General features: G+C 52.3%; 1 protein-coding gene across 1 annotated transcript in view; it reads right to left on the minus strand.

Annotated features, from left to right (window-relative positions):
* Positions 1-1,729: 1,729 nt before the first annotated feature.
* egflam (EGF-like, fibronectin type III and laminin G domains) overlaps positions 1,730-16,490 on the minus strand; it is a 260,696-nt gene continuing 245,935 nt past the window's right edge. Inside the window, exons 22-23 of the mRNA XM_072517542.1 lie at positions 5,647-5,790; positions 1,730-1,739 (exon numbers count right to left, since the gene is read on the minus strand). Coding sequence (XP_072373643.1) covers positions 1,730-1,739; positions 5,647-5,790 — 154 coding nt within the window. The remainder of the gene's footprint in view (positions 1,740-5,646; positions 5,791-16,490) is intronic.

The raw sequence follows: 16,490 nt of genomic DNA on the forward strand, positions 1-16,490 counted from the left end.
ACAGGGAGAAATACAGTAACAGCACAGAGAGCTGTATAAACACAGGGATAAATACAGTAACAGCACAGGGAGTTTATAAACACCCAGATAATACAGTAACAGCACAGAGAGCTGCACAAACACCCAGATAAATACAGTAACAGCAACAGAGAGTTTATAAACACCCAGATAAATACAGTAACAGCACAGAGAGCTGTATAAACACCCGGGTAAATACAGTAACAGTACAGAGAGCTGTCTAAACACAGGGATAAATGCAATAACAGTTCAGAGAGCTGTATAAACACACAGATAAATACAGTAACAGCACAGGGAGCTGTATATACACCCATAAAAACACAGTAACAGCACAGAGAGCTGTATAAACACCCAGATAAAGACAGGAGCAGCACAGAGAGCTGTATAAATACTGGGATACATACAGTAACAGCACAGAGAGCTGTATAAACACTGGGATAAATACAGTAACAGCACAGAGCTGTATAAACACTGGGATAAATACAGTAACAGACAAAGAGTTTATAAACACCCAGATAAATACAGTAACAGCACAGAGAGCTGTATAAACACAGGGAGAAATACAGTAACAGCACAGAGCTGTATAAACACTGGGATAAATACAGTAACAGACAAAGAGTTTATAAACACCCAGATAAATACAGTAACAGCACAGAGAGCTGTATAAACACAGGGAGAAATACAGTAACAGCACAGAGAGCTGTATAAACACAGGGAGAAATACAGTAACAGCACAGGGAGTTTATAAACACCCAGATAAATACAGTAACAGCACAGAGAGCTGCACAAACACCCAGATAAATACAGTAACAGCACAGAGAGTTTATAAACACCCAGATAAATACAGTAACAGCACAGAGAGCTGTATAAACATCCGGGTAAATACAGTAACAGTACAGAGAGCTGTCTAAACACAGGGATAAATGCAATAACAGTTCAGAGAGCTGTATAAACACACAGATAAATACAGTAACAGCACAGGGAGCTGTATATACACCCATAAAAACACAGTAACAGCACAGAGAGCTGTATAAACACTGGGATAAATACAGTAACAGCACAGAGAGCTGAATAAACACAGGGAGAAATACAGTAACAGCACAGAGAGCTGTATAAACACAGGGCTAAATACAGTTACAGCACAGAGAGCTGTATAAACACTGGGATAAATACAGTAACAGCACAGAGAGCTGTATAAACACCCAGATAAATACAGTAACAGCACAGAGAGCTGTATAACCACACAGAAAAATACAGTAACAGCACAGAGAGTTTATAAACACAGAGATAAATACAGTAACAGCACAGAGAGCTGTATAAACACCCGGGTAAATACAGTAACAGCACAGAGAGCTGTATTAACACCCAAATAAATACAGTAACAGCACAGAGAGCTGCATAAACACCCACGTCAAACAGTAACAGCACAGAGAGCTGTATAACCACACAGAAAAATACAGTAACAGCACAGAGAGCTGCATAAATACCCAGATAAATACAGTAACAGCACAGAGAGCTGCATAAACACCCAGGTAAATACAGTAACATCACAGAGAGCTGTATAAACACCCAGATAAATACAGTAACAGCACAGAGAACTATATAACCACACAGAAAAATACAGTAACAGCACAGAGAGCTGTATAACCACACAGAAAAATACAGTAACAGCACAGAGAGCTGTACAAACACCCAGGTAAATACAGTAACATCACAGAGAGCTGTATAAACACACAGATAAATACAGTAACAGCACAGAGATCTGTATAACCACACAGAAAAATACAGTAACAGCACAGAGAGCTGTATAAACACCCGGGTAAATACAGTAACAGCACAGAGAGCTGCATAAACACTGGGATAAATGGAGGAACAGCACAGAGAGCTGTATAAACACCTGGGTAAATACAGTAACATCACAGAGAGCAGTATAAACACAGGGATAAATACAGTAACAGCACAGAGAGCTGTATAAACAGACAGATAAATACAGTATCAGCACAGGGAGCTGTATAGACACCTTGATAAATACAGTAACAGCCCAGGGAGCTGCATAAACACTGGGATTAATACAGTAACAGCACAGAGAGCTGTATAACCACACAGAAAAATACAGTAACAGCACAGAGAGTTTATTAACACAGGGATTAATACAGTAACAGCACAGAGAGCTGTATAAACACCCGGGTAAATACAGTAACAGCACAGAGAGCTGTATAAACACAGGGATGAATGCAGTAACAGTACAGAGAGCTGTATAAACACACAGATAAATACACTAACAGCACAGGGAGCTGTATATACACTCATAAAACACAGTAACAGCACAGACAGCTGTATAAACACAGGGAGAAATACAGTAACAGCACAGAGAGTTGTATAAACACACGGATAAATACTGTAACAGCACAGAGAGCTGTATAAACACTGGGATAAATACAGTAACAGCACAGAGAGCTGTCTGAACACCCAGATAAACACAGTAACAGCACAGAGAGCTGTATAAACACAGGGAGAAATACAGTAACAGCACAGAGAGTTGTACGAACACAGGGAGAAATACAGTAACAGCACAGTGAGTTGTATAAACACAGGGAGAAATACTGTAACAGCACAGAGAGCTGTATAAACACAGGGAGAAATACAGTAACAGCACAGAGAGCTGTATAACCACACAGAAAAATACAGGAACAGCACAGAGAGCTGTATAAACACAGGGATAAATGCAGTAACAGTACAGAGAGCTGTATAAACACACAGATAAATACAGTAACAGCACAGGGAGCTACATAACACCCGGGTAAATACACTGACAGCACAGAGAGCTGTATAACACCGGGGTAAATCCAGTAACAATACAGAGTCTGTATAAACACACAGATAAAGACAGTAATAGCACAGAGAGCTGTATAAACACTGGGATAAATACAGTAACAGCACAGAGAGCTGCATAAGCACCCAGATAAATACAGTAACAGCACAGAGAGCTGCATAAACACCCAGATAAATACAGTAACAGCACAGAGAGCTGCATAAACACCCAGGTAAATACAGTAACATCACAGAGAGCTGTATAAACACCCAGATAAATACAGTAACAGCACAGAGAGCTGTATAACCACACAGAAAAATACAGTAACAGCACAGAGAGCTGTATAACCACACAGAAAAATACAGTAACAGCACAGAGAGCTGCATAAACACCCAGGTAATACAGTAACAGCACAGAGAGCTGTATAAACACCCGGGTAAATACAGTAACAGCACAGAGAGCTGCATAAACACCCAGATAAATACAGTAACAGCACAGAGAGCTGCATAAACACCCAGGTAAATACAGTAACATCACAGAGAGCTGTGTTAACACAGGGGTAAATACAGTAACAGCACAGGGAGTTGCATAACCACACAGAAAAATATAGTAACAGCACAAAGAGCTGCATAAACACCCTGATAGATACAGTAACAGCACAGAGAGCTGTATAAACACAGGGATACATACAGTATCCGCACAGAGAGCTGTATAAACACTCAGATAAATACAGTAACAGCACAGAGAGCTGTATAAACACAGGGATACATACAGGAACTGCACAGAGAGCTGGATAAACACAGGGATAAATACAGTAGCAGCACAGAGAACTGTATATACACCCATAAAAACACAGTAACAGCACAGAGCGCTGTATAAACACAGGGGTAAATACAGTAACAGCACAGGGAGTTGTATAAACACACAGATAAATACAGTAACAGCACAGAGAGTTGTATAAATACCCGGGTCACATCTCCCATTAAAATGCAATGTTGTGCGTTTGGCCACAGTTTGCCTGTGAGTTCTTGGGCTCGATTCTCCTTTTGAGAAACGGACAAATCTCTATTTGGGAGATGAACTGTGTTCTCCCAGCCTTAGCTGAATTGCACCAGTTTCACATTCTCCTTGATGCTGTGAGGTGTGATGCAAATTCAGATTCCTTGCCATGCAAAAATACGCATGGATTAGAATAAGGGCGATTCCCAGGGAACCTCCAGCTGATGCTGGTGGACCGATAGCGAGGTCCCATGACCTCGCCACTGACCCCCCTCCCCCCCCACCCCACACCGCAAATCAACCCTGAATCCTTCCCCCCCCCCAACTTTGGAAAACAGCCCCCACCCCAGGATTGCCTGCGTGCCCCTCTCCCAAGTATGGGGGGGGGGGTGCCCCAACCCAGCCTGTCCCAGGACCCCTTTAATAGGGAGACTCCCCACAGGGACCCCTGTAATAGGGGGACCCCCACAGGGACCTCATGTGATAGGGAGTTGCCCCTTAAGGATCCCTGTAATAGGGGGACCCCCACAGGGACCCCTGCAATAGGGGGAACCCCACAAGGACCCCTGTAATAGGGGGACCCCCACAGGGACCCCTGTAAAAGGGGGACCCCCATAAGAACCCCTGTGACAGGGAGACCCCCAGAGGGATATCTGTGATAGGGGGGAACGTATAGGCTCTGTTGTGCTTTCTTGGTGGTATTTTCGACGTGGATAGACCAGGACAGATTTTTGGTGATGTGCACCCCTAGGAATTTGAAGCAGTCAATCATCTCCACCTCGGCCCCGTTGATGCTGACAGGGGTGTGCACAGTACTTTGCTTCCTGAAGTCAATTACCAGCTCTTTAGTTTTGCTGACATTGAGGGAGAGATCGTTGTCGCTGCACAACTCCACTAGGTTCTCAATCTCCCTCCTGTACTCTGACTTTGAGCTGAGAGCGGGCCTCCAGGACTGGCAACGTCAGATAACAGCGGAACCTTGGAGCTCGCTCCGTCCATACATCCGTCCCAAGCAGCAGCCTGGGGGCCATCAGACTCCCCAAGGGCGGAGGAGGAGGTGATGGGAACCGTGCCTGGCCCTGGCCCCAGCTCCGCATCGAGGCCCTGACTCCCAGCCGCGCACTGAGGCCCCGACCCCTGACACGCACCGAGGCCCCAACCCCTGACCCCAGCCCCGCACCAAGGCCCAGGCTCCTGACCCACACCGAGGCCCTGACCCCTGACCCCAGACCCGCACAGAGGCCCTGACCCCAGCCCCGTACTGAGGCCCTGACCCCTGACCCCAGCACCGCACTGAGGCCCTGACCCCAGCCCAGCACCGAGGCCCTGACCCCTGACCCCAGCCCCGCACCGAGGCCATGACCCCTGACCCCAGCCCCACACTGAGGTCCAGGCCCCAGCCCCGCACCAAGGCCCTGACCCCAGCCCCACACTTAGGTCGTAACCCCTGACTCCAGCCCCGCACCGACGCCCTGACCCCTGACCCCAGCCCCGCACCAAGGCCCTGACCCCAGCCCCACACTTAGGTCCAGGCCCCAGCCCCACACTGAGGCCCTAACCCCTGACTCCAGCCCTACACCGAGGCTCTGACCCCTGACCCCAGCCCCGCACTGAGGCCCTGGCTCCTGACCCCAGCCCCGAACCAAGGTCCTGACCCCAGCCCCGCACCGAGGCCCTGACCCTTGACCCCATCCCTGCACCGAGGCCCTGACCCCTGACCCCTGACTCCAGCCCCGCACCGAGGCCCTGACCCCTGACCCCAGTCCGCACCGAGGCCCTGACCCCTGACCCCAGCCCGCCGAGTCCCAGGCACTAACCTGAACACCAAGGCACCATCCTGGAGACCGAGTGCGATGAAGTCACTATTAAGCCGCATGGTACTGTCTCCTCTCCATAGCAACAACCCGTCATCAGCTGTCGTCTTGAACCTCATGAAGATGTTGGACCGGGTTCCTGAGATTCTGGTGGGCAGATCAAAAATAAGAAGCAGAGGTCAGCATAATATGACCTGGAGCCAGTCACCTCAAAAGGTGCTGACCCCAATCAACGTAAACCAATAAGGTTCATCGGAAGTAAAACTCAAGGAAAGTTAAAGCCTTCAAGGAGATCCTGGAGCATATCCCTAACCCTGCTGATTGGTACTTCTGTCGCTCGAAAGAGAAAAACAGCCGAGCCCATGGGGGTTCTCGGGTGACAGTGTGGGGCTGAAGGGACAGAAAGCAGAATATTGCTGAATGGTTATCCTTCAGCCTGCCCAGGCAGCGCAGAGCTGGGTTACACCCTGGTCTTGGTCCCCACACTGCTCTCTTTGACATATATTGGTGACTTGGAACTGCGGACACAGGGAAGTATTTCAAAGTTTGCAGATGACACAAAACTCAGAAATGTCAACAATGAGAGAGAGGGGCTCCAGGAGGCAGAGCAGCCAAATACTCAGGAAAAAGATAATGTTGTGGAGGAGAATGCTGAGACCCAGGCTATTAGAATAGATGGCATTGAGGTACGTAGGGAAGAGGTGTTGGCAATTCTGGACAGGCTGAAAATAGATAAGTCCCCGGGGCCTGATAGGATTTATCCTAGGATTCTCTGGGAGGCCAGGGAAGAGATTGCTGGACCTTTGGCTTTGATTTTTATGTCATCATTGGCTACAGGAATAGTGCCAGAGGGCTGGAGGATAGCAAATGTGGTCCCTTTGTTCAAAAAGGGGAGCAGAGACAACCCCGGCAACTATAGACCGGTGAGCCTCACGTCTGTAGTGGGTAAAGTCTTGGAGGGGATTATAAGAGACAAGATTTATAACCATCTAGATAGGCATAATATGATCAGGGATAGTCAGCATGGCTTTGTGAAGGGTAGGTCATGCCTCACAAACCTTATCGAGTTCTTCGAGAAGGTGACTGAACAGGTAGACGAGGGTAGAGCAGTTGATGTGGTGTATATGGATTTCAGTAAAGCGTTTGATAAGTTTCCCCACGGTAGGCTATTGCAGAAAATACGGAGGCTGGGGATTGAGGGTGATTTAGAGATGTGGATCAGAAATTGGCTAGCTGAAAGAAGACAGAGGGTGGTGGTTGATGGGAAATGTTCAGAATGGAGTTCAGTTACAAGTGGCGTACCACAAGGATCTGTTCTGGGGCCGTTACTGTTTGTCATTTTTATCAATGACCTAGAGGAAGGCGCAGAAGGGCGGGTGAGTAAATGTGCAGACGACACTAAAGTCGGTGGTGTTGTCGACAGTGTGGAAGGATGTAGCAGGTTACAGAGGGATATAGATAAGCTGCAGAGCTGGGCTGAGAGGTGGCAAATGGAGTTTAATGTAGAGAAGTGTGAGGTGATTCACTTTGGAAGGAATAACAGGAATGCGGAATATTTGGCTAATGGTAAAGTTCTTGGAAGTGTGGATGAACAGAGGGATCTAGGTTTCCATGTACATAGATCCCTGAAAGTTGCCACCCAGGTTGATAGGGTTGTGAAGAAGGCCTATGGAGTGTTGGCCTTTATTGGTAGAGGGATTGAGTTCCGGAGTCAGGAGGTCATGTTGCAGCCGTACAAAACTCTGGTTCGGCTGCATTTGGAGTATTGCGTACAGTTCTGGTCACCGCATTATAGGAAGGACGTGGAGGCTTTGGAGCGGGTGCAGAGGAGATTTACCAGGATGTTGCCTGGTATGGAGGGAAAATCTTATGAGGAAAGGCTGATGGACTTGAGGTTGTTTTCGTTGGAGAGAAGAAGGTTAAGAGGAGACTTAATAGAGGCATACAAAATGATCAGGGGGTTGGATAGGGTGGACAGTGAGAGCCTTCTCCCGCGGATGGAAATGGCTAGCACGAGGGGACATAGCTTTAAACTAAGGGGTAATAGATATAGGACAGAGGTCAGAGGTAGGTTCTTTACGCAAAGAGTAGTGAAGCCGTGGAATGCCCTACCTGCAACAGTAGTGAACTTGCCTACATTGAGGGCATTTAAAAGTTTATTGGATAAGCATATGGACGATAATGGCATAGTGTAGGTTAGATGGCTTTTGTTTCGGTGCAACATCGTGGGCCGAAGGGCCTGTACTGCGCTGTATTGTTCTATGTTCTATGTTCTATATGTTCTATATGCGGGCACACCGCCAAATGACATTTAACACAGTTCCAATGATCCAAAACTGAGAGAAGGCAATTTAAACTAAATGATACAATATTAATGGAGGGACAGCGAGGCCTTGGGGGTTGTATGTACGCACATCTTTGAATCATAGAACCTCCACAGTGCAGAAGGAGGCCATTCAGCCTCAGGGAGGAAACCGGAGCACCCGGAGGAAACCCACGCAGACACGGGGAGAACGTGCAGACTCCGCACAGTCACCCCAAGGCTGGAATTGAACCCAGGTCCCTGTGAGGGTTCCCCCTATTACCAGGGGTCCCTGTGGGGAGGAGGCAGGGGGGGTCTCCCTATTACAGGGGTCCCTGTGTGTGTGTGGGGGGCGGGGGGGGGGGGGGGGTGGGGGGGGGGGGTGGGGGGGGGGGGGGTGGGGGGGGGGGGGGAGGGTCTCCCTATTTTCTCACTGGAGCGAAGAAGGCAGAGAGGTGACTTGATAGAGGTGGACAAGGTGATGAGAGGCATGGATAGAGTGGATAGCCAGAGACTTTTCCCCAGGTGGAAATGGCTGTCACGAGGGGACATAATTTTAAGGTGATTGGAGGAAGGTATAGGGGAGATGTCAGGGTTCTTTACACAGAGAGTGGTGGGTGTGTGGATTGCACGGCCAGCAGAGGTGGTGGAGTCAGAGTCATTAGGGACATTTAAGCGACTCTTAGACAGGCACATGGGCAGCAGTAAATTGAAGGGGTGGAGGTTAGGTTGATCTTAGATTAGGATAAATGGTCAGCACAACGTCGTGGACCGAAGGGCCTGTACTGTGCTGTACTGTTCTATGTTCTATGTTCTATGACAGGGGTCGCTGCCGTTCACTACAGCGGAGACTAAGGTTATTACTCATAAAATAAAATTAATTCAGTTGTAAATGAAAAATACAATTTTTGAATTCAGTTCTGAGTCAGATCTAGCCCATCGGCTTGGCAGCGATCCAATTTGACCTTTCAGACATTTGAGAAAAAAATTCTTCAAACTTGTCTAAGTAACAAAATTGAAATTGGTTTAAGTGAAAATAAAGGGACATGGGAAAAGAAATTGGAGCAGAAACTGTCAGCAGGCATTGATTATTTTGTAAATTGCTCAGAAACATGAGGGGCGAAATTCTCCCCCCACGGCGCGATGTCCGCCGACTGGCGCCCAAAACGGCGCAAATCAGACGGGCATCGCGCCGCCCCAAAGGTGCGGAATGCTCCGCATCTTTGGGGGCCGAGCCCCAACATCGAGGGGCTAGGCCGGTGCCGGAGGGATTTCCGCCCCGCCAGCTGGCGGAAACGGCCTTTGTTGCCCCGCCAGCTGGCGCGGAAATGACATCTCCGGGCGGCGTATGCGCGGGAGCGTCAGCGGCCGCTGACAGTTTCCCGCGCATGCGCAGTGGGGAGAGTCTCTTCCGCCTCCGCTATGGTGGAGACCGTTGCGGAGGCGGAAGGGAAAGAGTGCCCCCACGGCACAGGCCCGCCCGCGGATCGGTGGGCCCCGATCGCGGGCCAGGCCACCGTGGGGGCACCCCCCCGGGGTCAGATCGCTCCGCGCCCCCCCACGGACCCCGGAGCCCGCCCGCGCCGCCTTGTCCCGCCAGTAAATAGGTACTCTAATTTACGCCGGCAATTTATCGGCGGGACTTCGGCCCATCCGGGCCGGAGAATCCAGCGGAGGGGCCCGCCAACCGGCGCGGCCCGATTCCCGCCCCCGCCGAATATCCGGTGCCGGAGACTTCGGCAACCGGCGGAGGTGGGATTCACGGCGGCCAACGGCCATTCTCCGACCCGCTGGGGGGTCGGAGAATGACGCCCACGGTGTCTAAATGATTTTAATTGTGGATTGATGGGAACTCAATGACATCAGTTAAAAGTGAAAATCTCCAGCATGCTTTCGAGGAATTAGGAACAAATGTGAGAATTTTATTGCGATCGTCCCCAGATAGAGAACAAAGATTTCGCAAGGGGGTAATGTGTTGGGTGAGAATGTTCTTGAGATTTGAATTTAACAGAAAACAGGTGGTGCCGATGAAACCAGTTGTTGGAAATTGGCTTAAATGGACCAAAACAAATAAATGAATCAAATAAATAAGTGAAGCTTCGGATGAAGGAGAATGGAGGATCCTGGCGGGATTCTCCGCAATCGGCGCGATGTCCGCCGACCGACGCCAAAAACGGCGTGAATCAGTCCGGCATCGCGCCACCCCAAGGGTGCGGAATTCTCCGCATCTTGAGGGGTCGAGCCCTCACCTTGAGGGGCTAGGCCCGCGCCGGACTGATTTCCGCCCCGCCGGTTGGCGCAGAAATGACTTTGCCGTGCAGTTACAGATTCTAAAAGAGACAGCACGCTGCAAGCTCGCAATCTTCCTGGTTAAAATAATAAACATGGGGCGGGATTCTCCGACCCCCCACCGGGTCGGAGAATCGCCGGGGGCTGGCGTGAATCCCGCCCCCGCCGGTTGCCGAATTCTCCGGCACCGGATATTCGGCGGGGGCGGGAATCGCGCTGCGCCGGTTGGCGGGGCCCACCCCCCCCGGGCGATTCTCCGGCCCGGATGGGCCGAAGTCCCGCTGCTGGAATGCCTGTTCCGCCGGCGTGGATTAAACCACCTCTCTTACCGGCGGGACAAGGCGGCGCGGGCGGGCTGCGGGGTCCTGGGGGGGCGCGGGCCGATCTGGCCCCGGGTGGTGCCCCCACGGTGGCCTAGCCCGTGATCGGGGCCCACCGATCCGCGGGCGGGCCTGTGCCGTGGGGACACTCTTTTCCTTCCGCCTTCGCCAATGTCTCCACCATGGCGGAGGCGGAAGAGACCCCCTGCACTGCGCATGCGCAGGGATGCCGTGAGCGGCCGCTGACGCTCCCGCGCATGCGCCGCCCGGCAATGTCATTTCCGCGCCAGCTGGCGGGGCACCAAAGGCCTTTCCCGCCAACTGGCGGAGCGGAAATCAGTCCGGCGCGGGCCTAGCCCCTCAAAGTTAGGGCTCGGCCGCTCAAGATGTGGAGGATTCCGCACCTTTGGGGCGACGCGATGCCGGACTGATTTGTGCCGTTTTTGGCGCCGGTCGGCGGACATCGCGCCGATTACGGAGAATTCCGCCCCAGGATTCCGTAATGGCAATTAGATCATTTAACTCCATCTGTCCCTTCAAATCATCTACCATACCGCAAATACTGATTGCATTCAGGTAGTGTGCTCTCATTAGTCCACATTCTCGGCCTAACTGAAGCCCGTCTTTGTTTCATCTAATTTCATTTGCTGTTTTTACCAGATTTACTTCCTTCCGATTTGAGCTACCCTCTAGGTTCCCATCCCCCTGACAAGCTAGCTGAAACGCTCCCAAACACCACTCGCAAAGCTCCCGGCAAGGGAATTAGTCCTGGTCCTGTTATGGTGCAACCCATCCCTCTTGAAATGAAATGAAAATTGCTTATTGTCACAAGTAGGCTTCAAATGAAGTTACTGTGCAAAGCCCCTAGTCGCCACATTCCGGCGCCTGTTCGGGGAGGCCGGTACGGGAATTGAACCGTGCTGCTGGCCTGCCTTGGTCTGCTTTCAAAGCCAGCGATTTAGCCCTGTGCTAAACATCTGCACTGTGGTCACACTTGTCCCAGAACCGGTCCCATGCCTCAAACATCTGATGCCCTCCCCTCCATCACTAACTCCCCAGCCACATATTCAATGACTCAATCCTCCTATTCCTCTGCTCACCAGCCTGGGGCACTGGGAGGAATCCAGAGATGACGGGTGCGATTCTCCGATATTGAGGCCAAGTGTTCGCGCCGTCGTCGCGTTTCACAAGGCCGCGAACAGGGCCCGGTCACGACCTATTTTTACAGGGGACCTGCACGGCGCTGGAGCTCTTCACGACGCTCCAGCCTCCTTATGTGGCGCCAAATGGACGCCGCGCCAACCAGCGCATGCGCGGGGACTGTGTTCAGGGGCCGTCCGCACCAGGAAGTAGGCCCGGGGAGGGGGAGAGGCCGGCCCGCCGATCGGTGGGCCCCGATCGCAGGCCAGATCCCATCGGAGGCCCCCCCGCGGTGAAGGAGCCCCCCCACCCCACCGATTCCAGCGGCCGGGGTCACGCCAACCCCGCCGGCGCAAATGGCGCCGATTCAATTCGAATAACTTTTCAATCAATTAGCTTCTTCCCCTCCACCGCAGTAAGACCCACCTACTGGCAAGGAATACCTCCCTCACCAAACTCCCTCCCTCAGCAAACTCCCTCCCTCATCAAACTCTCTCCCTCAGCAAACTCCCTCCCTCAGCAAACTCCCTCCCTCATCAAACTCCCTCCCTCATCAAACTCCCTCCCTCAGCAAAGCCCCTCCCTCAGCAAACTCTCTCCCTCATCAAATTCCCTCCCTCAGCAAACTCCCTCCCTCAGCAAACTCCCTCCCTCAGCAAACTCTCTCCCTCAGCAAACTCCCTCCCTCATCAAACTCCCTCCCTCAGCAAAGCCCCTCCCTCAGCAAACCCCCTCCCTCATCAAACTCTCTCCCTCATCAAACTCCCTCCCTCAGCAATCTCCCTCCCTCAGCAAACTCCCTCCCTCATCAAACTCCCTCCCTCAGCAAACTCCCTCCCTCAGCAAACTCCCTCCCTCAGCAAACTCCCTCCCTCAGCAAACTCCTTCCCTCAGCAAACTCCCTCCCTCAGCAAACTCCCTCCCTCACCAAACTCCCTCCCTCAGCAAACTCCCTCCCTCATCAAACTCCCTCCCTCATCAAACTCCCTCCCTCAGCGAACTCCCTCCCTCAGCAAACTCCCTCCCTCAGCAAACTCCCTCCCTCAGCAAACTCCTTCCCTCAACAAACTCCCTCCCTCAGCAAACTCCCTCCCTCAGCAAACTCCCTCCCTCAGCAAACTCCCTCCCTCAGCAAACTCCCTCCCTCAGCAAACTCCCTACCTCATCAAACTCCCTCCCTCAGCAAACTCCCTCTCTCAGCAAACTCCCTCCCTCAGCAAACTCCCTCCCTCATCAAACTCCCTCCCTCAGCAAACTCCCTCCCTCAGCAAACTCCCTCCCTCATCAAACCCCCTCCCTCATCAAACTCCCTCCCTCAGCAAACTCCCTCCCTCAGCAAACTCCCTCCCACATCAAACTCCCTCCCTCAGCAAACTCCCTCCCTCAGCAAACTCCCTCCCTCATCAAACTCCCTCCCTCAGCAAACTCCCTCCCTCAGCAAACTCCCTCCCTCAGCAAACTCCCTCCCTCAAACTCCCTCCCTCATCAAACTCCCCACTTCACCAAACTCCCTCCCTCACCAAACCCCCTCCCTCAGCAAACTCCCTCCCTCAGCAAACTCCCTCCCTCATCAAACGCCCTCCCTCAGCAAACTCCCTCCCTCATCAAACTCCGTCCCTCAGCAAACTCCCTCCCTCAGCAAACTCCCTCCCTCACCAAACTCCCTCCCTCATCAAACTCCCCACTTCACCAAACTCCCTCGCTCAGCAAACTCCCTCCCTCATCAAACTCCCTCCTTCATCAAACTCCCTCCCTCAGCAAACTCCCTCCCTCAGCAAACTCCCTCCCTCATCAAACTCCCTCCCTCATCAAACTCCCTCCCTCATCAAACTCTCTCCCTCAGCAAACTCACTCCCTCAGCAAACTCCCTCCCTCATCAAACTCCCTCCCTCAGCAAACTCCCTCCCTCAGCAAACTCCCTCCCTCATCAAACCCCCTCCCTCAGCAAACTCCCTCCCTCAGCATACTCCCTCCCTCACCAAACTCCCTCCCTCACCAAACTCCCTCCCGCATCAAACTCCCTCCCTTATCAAACTCCCTCCCTCACCAAACTCCCCCCTTCACCAAACTCCCTCTCTCACCAATCTCCCTCCCTCAGCAAACTCCCCACTTCACCAAACTCTCTCCCTCAGCAAACTCCCTCCCTCATCAAACTCCCTCCCTCATCAAACTCCCTCCCTCAGCAAACTCCCCACTTCACCAAACTCCCTCCCTCACCAAACTCCCTCCCTCATCAAACTCCCTCTCTCAGCAAACCCCCTCCCTCCGCAAACTCCCCACTTCACCAAACTCCCTCCCTCATCAAACTCCCCCCTTCACCAAACTCCCTCTCTCACCAAACTCCCTCCCTCAGCAAACTCCCCACTTCACCAAATTCCCTCCCTCACCAAACTCTCTCCTTCAGCAAACTCCCTCCCTCAGCAAACTCCCTCTCTCATCAAACTCCCTCCCTGAGCGAACTCCCTCCCTCAGCAAACTCCCTCCCTCACCAAACTCCCTCCCTCACCAAACTCCCTCCCTCACCAAACTCCCTCCCTCACCAAACTCCCTCCCTCACCAAACTCCCTCCTTCAGCAAACTCTCTCCCTCAGCAAACTCCCTCCCTCAGCAAACTCCCTCCCTCATCAAACTCCCTCCGTCATCAAACTCCCCACTTCACCAAACTCCCTCCCTCAGCAAACTCCCTCCCTCATCAAACTCCCTCCCTGAGCAAACTCCCTCCCTCAGCAAACTCCCTCCCTCACCAAACTCCCTCCCTCAGCAAACTCCCTCCCTCAGCAAACCCGCTCCCTCGTCAAACTCCCTCCTTCATCAAACTCCCTCCCTCAACAAACTCTCTCCCTCATCAAACTCCCTCCCTCATCAAACTCCCTCCCTCACCAAACTCTCTCCCTCATCAAACTCCCTCCCTCAGCAAACTCCCTCCCTCAGCAAACTCCCTCCCTCAGCAAACTCCCTCCCTCAGCAAACCCCCTCCCTCAGCAAACTCCCTCCCTCAGCAAACTCCCTCCCTCAGCAAACTCCCTCCCTCAGCAAACTCCCTCCCTCAGCAAACTCCCTCCCTCAGCAAACCCGCTCCCTCAGCAAACTCCCCACTTCACCAAACTCCCTCCCTCATCAAACTCCCCACTTCACCAAACTCCCTCCCTCATCAAACTCCCTCCCTCAGCAAACTCCCTCCCTCAGCAAACCCCCTCCCTCAGCAAACTCCCCACTTCACCAAACTCCCTCCCTCATCAAACTCCCCACTTCACCAAACTCCCTCCCTCAGCAAACTCTCTCCCTCATCAAACTCTCTCCCTCATCAAACTCCCTCCCTCAGCAAACTCCCTCCCTCAGCAAACTCTCTCCCTCCTCAAGCTCTCTCCCTCATCGAACTCCCTCCCTCAGCAAACTCCCTCCCTCAGCAAACTCCCTCCCTCACCAAACTCCTCACTTCACCAAACTCCCTCTCTCATCAAACTCCCTCCCTCATCGAACTCAATCTCTCATCAAACTATCTCCCTCATCAAACTCTCTCCCTCATCAAACTCTCTCCCTCATCAAACTCCCTCCCTCAGCAAACTCCCTCCCTCAGCAAACTCCCTCCCTCAGCAAACTCCCTCCCTCAGCAAACTCCCTCCCTCAGCAAAATCCCTCCCTTAGCAAACTCCCTCCCTCAGCAAACTCCCTCCCTCAGCAAACTCCCTCACTCACCAAACTCTCTCCCTCAGCAAACTCCCTCCCTCAGCAAACTCCCTCCCTCACCAAACTCCCTCCCTCATCAAACTCCCCACTTCACCAAACTCCCTCCCTCAGCAAACTCCCTCCCTCATCAAACTCCCTCCCTCAGCAAACTCCCTCCCTCAGCAAACTCCCTCCCTCATCAAACTCCCTCCCTCAGCAAACTCCCACCTTCATCAAACCCCCTCCCTCATCAAACCCCCTCCCTCAGCAAACTCCCTCCCTCAGCAAACTCCCTCCCTCACCAAACTCCCTCCCTCATCAAACTCCCTCACTCATCAAACTCCCTCCCTCAGCAAACTCCCCACTTCACCAAACTCCCTCCCTCACCAAACTCCCTCCCTCATCAAACTCCCTCCCTCATCAAACTCCCTCCCTCACCAAACTCCCCCCTTCACCAAACTCCCTCTCTCACCAAACTCCCTCCCTCAGCAAACTCCCCACTTCACCAAACTCTCTCCCTCAGCAAACTCCCTCCCTCATCAAACTCCCTCCCTCATCAAACTCCCTCGCTCAGCAAACTCCCCACTTCACCAAACTCCCTCCCTCACCAAAATCCCTCCCTCATCAAACTCCCTCTCTCAGCAAACCCCCTCCCTCAGCAAACTCCCTCCCTCATCAAACTCCCTCCCTCAGCAAACTCCCCACTTCACCAAACTCCCTCCCACATCAAACTCCCCCTTCACCAAACTCCCTCTCTCACCAAACTCCCTCCCTCAGCAAACTCCCCACTTCACCAAACTCCCTCCCTCAGCAAACTCTCTCCCTCAGCAAACTCCCTCCCTCACCAAACTCCCTCCCTCACCACACTCCCTCCCACAGCAAAATCCCTCCTTCAGCAAACTCTCTCCCTCAGCAAACTCCCTCCCTCAGCAAACTCCCTCCCTCAGCAAACTCCCTCCCTCAGCAAAACCCCCTCCCTCAGCAAACTCCCTCCCTCAGAAAACTCCCTCCCTCAGCAAACTCTCTCCCTCAGCAAACTCTCTCACTCAGCAAACTCCCTCCCTCAGCAAACTCTCTCCCTCAGCAAACTCTCTCCCTCAGCAAACTCTCTCCCTCAGCAAACTCTCTCC

Source organism: Scyliorhinus torazame, chromosome 9 (genome assembly GCF_047496885.1).
Source record: "Scyliorhinus torazame isolate Kashiwa2021f chromosome 9, sScyTor2.1, whole genome shotgun sequence".
Taxonomy (NCBI): domain Eukaryota; kingdom Metazoa; phylum Chordata; class Chondrichthyes; order Carcharhiniformes; family Scyliorhinidae; genus Scyliorhinus; species Scyliorhinus torazame.